The sequence below is a fragment of the Athene cunicularia genome (assembly GCF_003259725.1).
Source record: "Athene cunicularia isolate RWA chromosome 4 unlocalized genomic scaffold, athCun1 chr4_part2, whole genome shotgun sequence".
NCBI lineage: Eukaryota > Metazoa > Chordata > Aves > Strigiformes > Strigidae > Athene > Athene cunicularia.
The window spans coordinates 25204616-25216922 of NW_020799099.1; the positions used below are offsets into that span (position 1 = coordinate 25204616).

The 12307-nt window shown below is 38.2% G+C and overlaps 1 protein-coding gene across 4 annotated transcripts in view; it reads left to right on the forward strand.

The window, feature by feature from the left end:
• Positions 1–12307, forward strand: part of MND1 (meiotic nuclear divisions 1) — a 44118-nt gene that overhangs the window by 24258 nt on the left and 7553 nt on the right. For all 4 annotated transcript variants that reach the window (XM_026847838.1, XM_026847841.1, XM_026847842.1 and 1 more), the window contains exon 6: positions 43–157. In XM_026847838.1, the coding sequence (XP_026703639.1) occupies positions 43–157 (115 nt within the window). The remainder of the gene's footprint in view (positions 1–42; positions 158–12307) is intronic.

Here is a 12307-nt window from a genome sequence, read left to right on the forward strand (position 1 = left end):
TTGTATTTTTTTTATATCTCCCAACATACTTCAAATCCTCAGGCGGAACGTGCAGCTCTAATAGAGGAACTTGCTGCCCTTCGGCAGAAAAAAGAACAGTTAAAGGCAGACATAGACAAATACAGAGAATGTGATCCAGACGTCGTTGAAGAAATGCGTAAGTTGTATATTGTTTAAAGTGAACTTTTGCACGAAAAGGTCTGCACTTCTTTAGCTTAAAATCTGGTATGCAGAGATAAGCCAAAGAATAGCTGCTTTTCTTTGTAAAGCTGTAAGCAATACAATACAGGTACACAGACCATTTCTTTTCATGTTCTGTTGTATTAAATAAAGGGGTTTTTACCGATATGTACTCTGCTAGCAACTGTGCAATTAACAAACAATCCTAAAATTGAAATACTCCGATGTGTTAGATTTAATATTAGGACCATTCTTTCTAGAACCACATTAATTCTATAACTTCTAAGTGTGGTGAATCCTAGAATGGGTGTAGGAAGAGTAGTCTCTGGCTCCCACTTACCTTCAATTCCATGCTGGCAAAACAGGTATCTTTCTACTTAATTTGTCTTGTCTGTTTAGAACATAAGCATTTTGTTAGAAACACTTAACTGTCACGTCTACTGTTGACTTACTCTTTGTACCACCTCTGACATGCTGGGTTTTGGTTGGAGTTTCTAATTCTAATGCAATACAAGGAATGATGAGGGACTTTAATACTTATTACAGAATTGGGCACTGAAATGTACTTAATATTCTGATCCTTAGCATGAAAAATGAAAAGCATGCATGAAATTTTATTGAATTTTCTCTACTTCAAATTTCATGTTTTATTTATTAGGTTCTTGCGTTGCTACCCAAGCACCACTGCATATTCAGTTGCTGTAACACCAAAATGCCATTACAGAGTGATGAGGAACAAGCACAGACCTTTTTCTGAAAAGATATCTGACTAAATCTTTCCTTATTCTCCTAACAAAGTCCACAGCTTTAGAAATGTGCTGAGAGAAAGCCAGGAACATAAACAGAGTTGGCAGCAGACCCCAGAACTGGACATATATTTATTTTGAGGGGCTGTGACATTTTTTGTCAGCTGCGTTATCTTTCCCCAAGGATGTAATGGTATGCCAGGGAATAAGCAAACTTGAGACCTGAGGTTAGTTACTTTGCTGTAAATCCCTCGCTATGTGCTCTCCTGAGGACAAGTAACAGGCACATTCCAGCTGATTCCAGCTGTAAAAATGAATGAGGTTAGGCAGATACCGACAGCAGAGGGATTCATAGTGCCAGGTATTTTAACTGCTGAGATACCCTTGCACTGAGTGATCTGAGGAGCCTTTCTCTGAAGCAGTTGCAGTGAGCACATTACTAAATACTAGGCACGAGGGGTCAAATGACAGCCTGAATGCTAGGGCAAACTGCATGAGCTGGCAACACAGAGAATAATATCCTGAAAGAGGCAAAGGGAAAGAAATTTTATCATTAGTCATTTCAGTCATGCTCTTCCTTTTTTTTTTTCCTTTTTTTTTCTTCTGAAAGTGAGTGGAAGCTCCACATGAGCTGCTTCAATGGAGGGGTGAGCACTTAGGGAGCTGGTGAGGTTATCCTTGTTGGGCTACCTGTAGGATTCCTAGGCAGTAGTGTTTTGAAAATAATTTGTCCCTGACCTTTGGTTAAAACGTTTCTGCTTCACTACATGTTTCATCAGTCATTATTGCACTGGCAGTGCACATTGCATACACTCTTTTTAAGAGTTGGATTGTGCAGTATAATATGTTTTGTAGAAAGTGACAACTGCTCATTGCATTTGGGTTTTCCCTCTTCTTCCTTAATGACTTCAACCTGTAAGGAAGTCTTTCTGATGCTCAATATGAAATTTCACTCTAATTTCCCATCCCATATCATAGAGCTGCCTTGATTTTTGTTGTGGTATTTTAGGGGTGTATCAAATTGTTATCTGATTCCAGTGGCCTTCAAATTTGTTGAATGCTTTGCTATGCCTTTTTAATTGCTCTTTCCCTCAAAGGGGTATTGCAGAAAAAAAACCTACTGTACTGTGATGAGCCTCATTAAAACACGCACTAATTCCAGGGTCAAAACAAAGTTTTGATGATTCATAGCAAATATCTGACAACTCAACTAAAAGATGAACATCTGTCTTGCTTCCTGAGTCTTGTGGTGGGAAAGTCATGTTTGACCATGTAACTAAATACACTGTAATGCATATTCACAAGGGGTCAAATCAGAATACTAAAATACTAACTCTGTTTTTTGCTGACTTCACTGCTTTTCCTTTTAATATCAGTAACAATGTTTTGGTATATATTTTGGCTTAATTTCTTTGGCTTTTGTATTAGAGAGATGAAGCATAAACTCTTATGCCTTCCCCAGTTTACAGCATTTGAATGCAGAATTTCAGTATTTATGTAACAGTTAACTACAATAAATAGCAGAAGAAACAAGATTTAGGGACTACCCACTGGAGGAAGCTACGTAATAGTCTGGTCTTGTGGATATATTTGGGTAATTCCATTTTGCAGGTAGGATATTGTAAAAATATATCTAGAATTACAATATATGTGTATTTCTTGTAACAACCACTGCAGTTCAGTGGTTGAAGCTTGTCTTTGTCACTTGGAAATGTTGTTTAAACCATTTTGTGTGAGTTAGGATTGAGTGATAAATTGTTCCTCAACATTAAAGACAGTAAAACTGACAACAGTCATTAGAATTAAAAAAAAAAAAAAACAAAAACCCAACCCATAAATACTGGGTTTTTATACTTCTCTGTTAAACTTGTAATCCTGCTTCAGCTGGTGCAGGACATAACCCTTGTTTCTCAGCTTTGAGGCAGATTTTTGTAGACTGGAGGATATTCTCATGGGAAGCAACCATTGTAGAGAAGAGACCCAGGAGAAGGGCTTCTATGACATGCATGTATGGATACATGTGATGCTGCTAGATTGCCTAAAGATTACTGTAGAGAACAAAGGCATTTCAGTAGTTGATAATTTATCAAGATTTTCATAAGGATAACAGAAAAAGCTCATGCAGCATCAAGATTAACCTGCTGCATAAGTTTAATTCTTTCTGCCCACCAGAAAGAGATGTTAGGGAGCTAATGAAGTTCTTCTGACAATTAATTTTATACAAGAATTTGTCTGACAGCGTAAGTGTATAAATGGTATAGATTTTGCTCTGAGTTGTTGGCCAGTGTGTAACTGGAAAAAGCTAAACATTTTCAGTGTTTACTGTAAAACAAACACTTATAGAATTTCAAATTTCTTGTTCTTCCACTGTAACTAGAGGAATGTTGATTTATATTAACACCTTGTTGAGTCTTTGCTATTTCTTTAACTGTAGCTGTGTTTTGGTTACTTTGTGCCTTTGCACAGGACAGTAATCTCAGAAATAGCTGCATACTGACTGAAGTTAGTGCCTTCCATGTAGTATGATTGCTAATATTTATGGGGCTGGTCTCAGATGTTGCCTGTCAGCATTCCTGGTTTATTTAGCATGTTGTTAGAATGTCCAATTACTGATAATTTTTATGTCTTAGGCTTTTACCTTCAAAACAGCGATCTGAACGTGTCTAGACAAACTGTATATTCAAAAATTAGCAAACTGCCAGATAGCAACAAATTTAATGTAGCAATTTTCATGTCAACCTTTTTACTTCTGCTGTCTTTGTTTATTTTTATCTTGTAGCAAGAGGCATAAGTTGTTCAAATGGACATGATTTCAAATGAGAAATATCCAGATAATGATCCTTTTGAATCTCCCAAAGCATGATCTCAGAGACATCACTACCAGTCAAGTTCAGGGTTAGATTAGTTTCTAAAACTAATACTTATATATATGGCTGTGTGAAAACAAATTTTGGGAAAAAATTCAGACTGTACTGAATGCCATAAAAATGTCATGCTATATGTAGTATGTACTTGCAAGTGTCTTTTTTTTCATTGTAGATGCTTCAAAAATTTCTAATTTTGATGTGTCTAAACACTCAAAATCTCAGCTTGACAAACTGTTGTGAAGAATTATATCAGGGTATACAGACAGTATGAGAAAATAGGTTTGGGTTTAGCAGTTTTTTCATCTTAACTTGAGGCTGAATGATGAAAAGGTAATGTTGATTCAGCTGCTGGGTTTTGTGGGACACATTGTTTGGGTTTTGGGTTTGTTTTTTTGTTTTGTTTGGGATTTTTCTTTGTTGATACAGCCAGCTACTATGTTCTGTTACATTCAAATGAATCTGAAGATGTGTTATGCATACAGATGTATTTAATGTTACAAAAATTTAGTGTCAAGTGCTAGATTCTTTTGGGGGTTTCTTACTGAGAATAGTCCATGTTCTAGAGGGGAAACAGTGGTGAAGAAATGAAATGAAGATTAGGCTATCCTGGATAATAGAGAGGCTTTAAAAGGAGTTGCATCAGTTTTCAAAAATTGTCAAAACGCTGGTAACCTACAACACGTTCTAATGGGGTTTTTTATATTTTGTGGCAAAGATTATTGTTCAGAAGACATATCAGGTTATTTAAACTAAAGAGCCTTGTCAGTGCTTTTAGTTAATGAACTAGTAAGTAGCTATTTTTGTAAATGTAATGATTCACTTGAAAAAGTTAATGTCTGCAAATAATTTTAAACCCAGTCTAGGTACCAACTGAGAGCAATAGGGTACAGACCAAGCCTATAGAGAAAGTGTTTTTTTTAAATCACCTCTAGATCCAATATGTTCAGTTTGCCATTAAGAGGATGTTTTCTAGCTACTGACCATGGAATATACACCTGGCATCTGAGAGACAAGCTGTGCTTTTTTATGGCTTATGCATCAATACCATTAACAAAGATCTGTAATTAGAAATTAGTCATTCTGTTGAAGCTAGAGTAGTGCCTCCACCCACACTTAGGTTAGCCTTAGAGGGTTAAACTAAACTTTCTTTGAGGTGAAACAAACACTTGCTTACAAGTACATATAAAAATAATAGATTTAAAAGCAATGAGTCCTTTTTTTACTTAGTCTCATCTTTCAGAGAACTTGTATATTTAATGTATACATCTTCTGAAGATTTGGATGAGGATATGACAGGAAATAGAAAATGTATGTTCATATACATAACTTGTGGGCTATCTGCTACTAATAAAAACCACCCCCTTTTTTTTTTTTTTTTTTTCTTTCCCTTTTTTCCTCCTTCATCATGGAACTACCAGAATTATAGAATGGTTTCGGTTGAAAGGGACCTTAAGGTCATCTAGTTCCACCCCCCGCCATGGGCAGGGACACCTTCCGCTTAGACCAAATTGCTCAAAGCCCCGTCCAACCTGGCCGTGAACACTGCCAGGGAGGGGGCAGCCACAGCTTCTCTGGGCAACCTGTTCCAGTGTCTTACCACTTTCACAGTAAAGAATTTCTTCCTTAGATCTAATCTAAAACTACTCTGTTTAAAACTGTTACCCCTCATCCTATCCCTACACTCCCTGATAAAGACTCCCTCCTCATCTTTCCTGCAGGCTCCCTTTAAGTACTGAAAGGCCGCTATAAGGTCTCCCTGGAGCCCTCTCTTTACCATGTTGAAGAAGCCCAACTCTCTCAGCCTGTCCTCACAGGGGAGGTGTTCCAGCCCCCTGATCATTTTTGTGGCCCTCTCTAGACCCACTCAAGCATGTCCATGTCCTTCTTGTGTTGGGGGCCCCAGAGCTGCACACAGCACTGCAGGTGGGGTCTCATAATAGCAGAGTAGAAGGAGAGAATCCCCTCTGTTGACCTGCTGGCCACACTTTTCTTGATGCAGCCCAGGATACTGTTGGCTTTCTGGGCTGTGAGCGCACATTGCTGGCTCATAGTCAGTTTTCCATCCAGTAGTACCCTTGAGTTCCTCTCTGCAGGGCTGCTCTCCATCCACTCATCACACAGCCTGTATTTGTGCTTGGGATTACCCCAACCCATGTGCAGGACCTTGCACTTGGCCTTGTGAACTTCATGAGGTTTGCATGGTCCCATCTCTCAATCCTGTCCAAGTCCCTCTGGATGGCACAGCCCTTCCCTCCAGTGTATCGACAGCACCACACAGCTTGGTGTTGTTGGCAAACTTGCTGAGGGTGCACTTGATCCCACTGTCCATGTCACCAACAAAGATGTTAAACAGCACCAGTCCCAACACCAACCCCTGAGGAACACCACTTGGACATCAAGCCATTAAACCACAACTCTTTGAGTGCAACCAGATGTGCACTGGTAATGAAAGAATACATTTACTCGGCTAATTACATCAAGCCAAGATTTTTTTTTTTTTTTTTTAATGCTTCCCCTGCTCCCTATACTGTTCTTTGAATGGCTCGTTATTCAGTTGAAAGGTTGGCCAATTTAATTACCTGTTCAAAAGATACATTGAAAGACAAAGCAAAATGCTTTACCAAAACTAAGCATAACTTTATTCCTAATTCTCTCTATAAATGTACTTGTATGTAATCATAGTTACACATAGTAACAGTAAACATAAATTTTAACTGATAAGTAAACTTGAAAAGAACAGGGTGCTAATGAGTGGAATTACAAATCTATACTTGATCACTAGCACTGCAAGCTCCTTTAGTGATTATGGCATATAAGAAAGTATTGAAAATTTAAGCAGTATTTCTGCTCCTTGATTTTCATTCCTTCCAATTTTTTTTTATCTTGAAAATCAAGGGAGGCTTGTTTGCAGGTCAGTTATTGAAAATGCCCTTCCGTTGACAGAGCCAACACTTGCAGAGCAGAATCTAACTGTGATTACCAGAGGCCATAATGTGGTGGTTTAAGGACCTTCCCTGACAGAAGTAGGTTAAGGGGTTCTCACCTTGGCCCTTCATTCCTGTTCACCAGTGATAACAGCAGGTTGTCAGCTCCAGTTAGGAACTGATGATGTATATATCCTTGTCTTGTGGTAGACTCTCCTGAGGTCTTTGAAATCAATCTCTCTCCACCAAACAGTTTGTCTAATTAAGTCTCTCACTGCCTTCTTCAAAAGGCTTTCATACATGTGGTAATTTGTCATGCATCTCCCAGAATTGTCTGTCTTGTGGTAGTTGCCCTATAGAGCAACCAAGGATCCTCTGACCAACTAGGAGCACGTCAGGAGCATATTTTTCAGAGGGTATCTTCCTGAAGTCTGCAGTGAGTTGAACTGTGTCGAAAATGGATTTGGAAAGAACTGAATGAGAGAGTAATGGGGGTAGGTAAATGGGTGAGCAGCTTCTGGCACTTGGAAAGAAAGGCGAATATAACAGCCATGAAGAAGAATAATGAGTGAAGGACCACCAGGACAGACTGGTGCAGCTGCAGATATATTCCTAAGGCACAAAACTTAAAGTGAAATGTGGGGCTTTTGACTGAAGCTGGGAAACTGAAGTTCAGAAGGGTCATTTGGTTTTCAGCAAAATGCCCTAATTCTCTGTGTTTCAGAGAATTTCTCTGTCTCTGTGTTTGGCTTAAAGTTTGGACTCCTCCTAAGAGGTTACTCTGCAATGGAAAACTGTCCTAAATGTTTAGACACATGCATACTTACATTTTTACATCTCAGACACCTTCTAGTAAGACTACTCTTCTTGGAGAGTGTCAGCTTAGGACAACTTGCTTTAAAATGTAGCTGCATTTTAACTGGTTAAGCAAAAAAATTTTAAAAAAAGCTTTTGCCAGTGAGGTTGTAGGATTTTACTTTTACTTGGGACACTCAGAAAAGAGGCAGTTGGAAGATCAAATCTTTAGCTAACGTATGTAACACTCTGCTTAAATAAACTGGCTACTCTGGCAAGTTACCTTTTCTTGAAATTAAATGAGAACGCTCACAAGGCTTATTTTTGTTCTTTCTGTTTATTTTCTTTTTTATTTGTTTATATGGAATGGCAGAAAAAATATGTAGGGTGTGAGGCAGACAGGTGAAATATGTGGGAATAATTTTATTGTCTGAGCCAGTAAATCTTTATGGCAAAAGCTGTTGAGCGGCTTAGGAATGGTAGACAGTTGATAAAATTTGTGATGTGGAAAATGGCTACTTGTAACTACATTTATGGTACTCCTTGATTTAGAAATGAATTGGTAGCAATCCATTTGGCCATGTTTTAAAGCTCTGAAGAGATCATCAAATGGAAGTAATCTATAGATCGTTTATATACAAAACAAAAGGGCTTTTGTGTAGTGATTATTTTGCTCCTTGCTCCCTGTGTTAGACTTGCTAGGTTAGTTGTGTATGGTACCATTCATTCAGACTGTTTTGAATCAGAATGTTTTGGTCAATTTACGGTGAGGTTCAAAGGAATTTTTTAAAAAAATGCTGGTTTATTTCTTTTCATGACTTCCATATGTAAAATGACATCAGGAAAGGTATTGTGGATTACTTTGTTGTCTTCAGTGTTAAGTTGCAGGACTGTCAATTGTAGTCTTCCCTGGCCTTGTTTAAAAATATGTGTTGCTAATCTCATTTGTTAGGAAATCTCCCACGTGTTATGAGATGTTAAGTTATGTTTTTATTATGGTTTACCTAGATTAGGACTGTATATTATCAGTGTATATTCCTATTATAGATACCTTGTTCTGTGCTATTTAACTGCAGACATTTTGCAGAGCAGGTTGTATGAGTGCAAGACTAATCTTGGCACTGGTGGTGTATTTGGGAGTATTTCCAATGTTTTTTCTCCCCTCCTTGCTTTAACATCTTATGAGCTATTTTCACTGAAAAGAGCAGGATATCCGAAAAAAATCTGTAACAGAGAACCAATTTGGAAATGTCTAGAAGAACATACAGATTTTGTCTTTGCCACTGTAAGAGACCTTTGGGAGAAGTTTGATGTTTTGACTCAGTTTTGCGTGATACTGTGTGAAGGAAAGTAGGGAAATATGATCCTGATGAAACTGCAGTAGTGTGAATCTCAGACTACTTTATAGTTGTAGTCAAGATGTATTCATCAGTAATTTAGTATTAGGAAGTGACATAGAATCGATGAAGCTCTATAATAGGGTCTGTTGTGTCTGTGCATCTGCTCAGTATTTATGTTAGTGAGCTGGATAATAGAATAGAATATATGCTTTTGTTACATTTGCAGATGATGAAACTAGGAGAGACTTCATGGAAAAAGGACGAGGTGAGATTTCAAAATGAGCATGACAAATTGCAAATAATCTAAAAAACGAATAAAATTCAGTAGTGGCAAGTGCAAGGACATATACACATTCAAGGATATTGTGTTACACAAATTATCTGTATCAGCTAGTTAAGGAGGGAGATTGAAAACCATGTCAGAGTTATAGTAGCTTACAGGTTGAATATAAGACATTCTTGTTGTGAAAAGCAAAATCATCCTACTAAGATACAGAAACAGAAGTATATGCAGTAATGAGATGTATGAAATAATCTTTCTACTGAAGTTGGCATTAGTGAGGCTTTAGTTGTAACAGTCAGTGTTTGATATCCTAGTCAAGATGTATATAACTAACTAGGGAGAATTCAGAGTAGAGCGAAAAGACTAGACATTCACCAACCACATTCTAGGAGAAAAAAATTTACAAAAATAGGGCTCAAAAGAAGATTGCTCCTGGTGGGTTTCATAATCTGTATCTTCTTCAAAAAAGGAAAGGAATAGACTATTGCTCAGGTTCATGGAGAACTCAGCAATAAATAATAGCCTTAAATTACAGGGGAGAAAAAAGTTAGATGGAAAACTATTCTAATGGTAACAATAATCAAACACAGAACTGGATTGCCTGGGAAGGTTGTAAAGGTCTAGCACTGGTAAACCATAAAAACAGGCTCAGAAAGGGCATAGGTAAGGTTGGATGTGCACTGAGTCATAGGCATAGAGACCAGAGGACCTTCTGCGACGCCTTCCAGACTCCTCTCTGGAACTTCTCTGACATGTGAGGTGTGCATCAGAGTAACATCCTGAACTGGACAAAAACCATAGTGCTCTGGGATGGGTCTTCTTTTGAAATGCATTTCAGCAACACAGAAGTTTGCAAGTTCCTTTAGCTGTGCTCACGGTACGGAGTTTATTAGTAATGAAGTGGGGAGGAAGGAGTTGTCCACTAAAAGAAAAACAAAGTATTGTTAGGGAGCTCTGAATCAGAAAGTTGGTGTGCTTGTTTCCCTTTTGTAAGTGTGTTGCTTCCCTCTGGATAAGAATAGGTGTATTTTAGTTATGCAACTAAGAGATTTGAAAGAGAAACGGTCTTTTTCTGTGGGTATGTGAATATAGCAAACGTAAGTGCAAGAGCATGTATTTTGCAGAGGGGACTCTCTTGGTAGCAATTCTGACAAATTCTATTGGACGTTTTTCAAATAAACACTATGTACATCCTGATGAAATTTGACAGTGTGACCTTTCCATATGGGACAGAGGGAGCTTTTGCTGATGAGACTTGACACTTTTTTCAAACATGCTAACAAAGATCTCAGACCCTTTAAAAGCATATTCCCAGAGAAGTGGATCAGCTTATTATCAGCTTTACTATGCAATGCTGTGTCTCACCATATAGACAAGACTGGCACTATGTTATATATTTGCTCAGATTTATTTTCAAGCACATATATCTATATATGCACACATGCACAGAGCTGTTGCAGCAGAAATGCTAATTTAATTCATTCATATATCAAATTTCCTGATTACTTTTCTACCAAAATGGCTTATGTTCTATGCTTTTCAAAATAGTTGCAGATCAGTGGGTAGGATTCATAATTGTTAATGCTTTTTCTTGTAGTTCTGAAACTTTATTCAGAGTCTAAATGTAAAAAGATATACCCCTTTTTATTATTTAGTAATATGTCAGTATAAATAGTTCTACCAAATTTGTGGTGTCATTTAAATAAGAAATCATGTTTATGGATTTACTTGAATTTAGTCATGAATTCTGAAGCATTGTGACCTGTTGATTAATATCATGGGGATAAGTGTTATGTGGGATACTGGAGTAAGGGGGAAGAATGATGTGTTATTTTGGATTCAAAGGAGTTGACAGAATTGCAATGTACTATCACTCTCTACACAAGAGCTCTTTATTCTGCTTATAAGAGGAAACATTTCTTTCGGAAGCATGGGGGAAGGTAAAGATCACATACAGAGTGGAGGTATCGCTGCCTAATACTTGGTTATAAAACATTCTTTTAAAGCCGTTCTTGCTGCATTGTGAGTTATCCTGTTGACAGTGTCGTAGACTACTTAGTCTCAAGAATACTCGAATATGGACTTTAAAGAAGTCACTTGATCACATCATTGCCATGAATAGTCTCCAGTGGCAAGCAAGCTACAGTCTCTTGGTTGGAGTCTGGTGTCAGTTTGTGGATAGACACATCAGTAGGACTTACTAGGCAATTACTCTTTGTGGATGACGGGTGTATAATTTCTGTGTTCACCTTATACCCTGGCCTTTAGAGACAGGCTCTTTATTTGCATGAGATGTTTTCATTAATGGGAAAGATTTTGGAAGCTGTGCATCACGGTATTATAATGATGCTTCTCCAAGACAGGTAGGGAAACACAGATCTGTCACAGTGTGATGATAGCAAGCTAGACTGTTTCTGGAAAGTGAGGGCAGTCTATGAGCAGGAGAATGGATAACTCTCAGAAGACAATCGATAATCAGAGTCACTGGAGATTCAAGTTCACATATTCTTCTTACAGTAGTCGCATTTTTGACATTTAAATTCAGTCTTAAGTGGATGCAGAATTATTATTAGAGTTCGTATCCACCTAATGCAATTAATTTACCCGGGCCAGTTTTATGAGAGAGATTGGGAATCTTTGGGTTAATAATCCTCACTGGCCCCTGAGAACAGTTGCAGCTGTTTTCTGCATTTCATGCAGAAGAACTGCGATTCACACTGTAAAGTTACTCCCTTGCCCACATGCTGAAGACTGCAGTTCTATTTTGCATGTATCTGCTAACAATCCCACAGGTTGATGGGTGGCTCCTCGAAAAGGTGCTAGTTCCCTCTGCACTCATGTGCCTTTTAAGTGAGGAAATCTGTGGTGGTTTGACCTTGGCTAAATGCCAGGTACCCAGCAAGTTGCTCTATCACTTTCCCCCTTCCCCCTTTTTTTCTCAACAGGGCAGAGAGGGGAAAGAAAATAAGATAGGAAAAAACCCTAACCCTTGTGGGTAAAACAAAAGCAGTTTTAATACAAGCAAAGTGAAGCAAAGGTCTGTGCGTGGAAGCAGAAAAAAGAAAACAGATTTATTCTCTACTTCCCACGAACGGGCGATGTCGGGCCTTCTCAGGAAGCAGGTCTCCAATACGCTTAGTGGTTGCCTTGGAGGACCAAGGGCTGTCTCTTA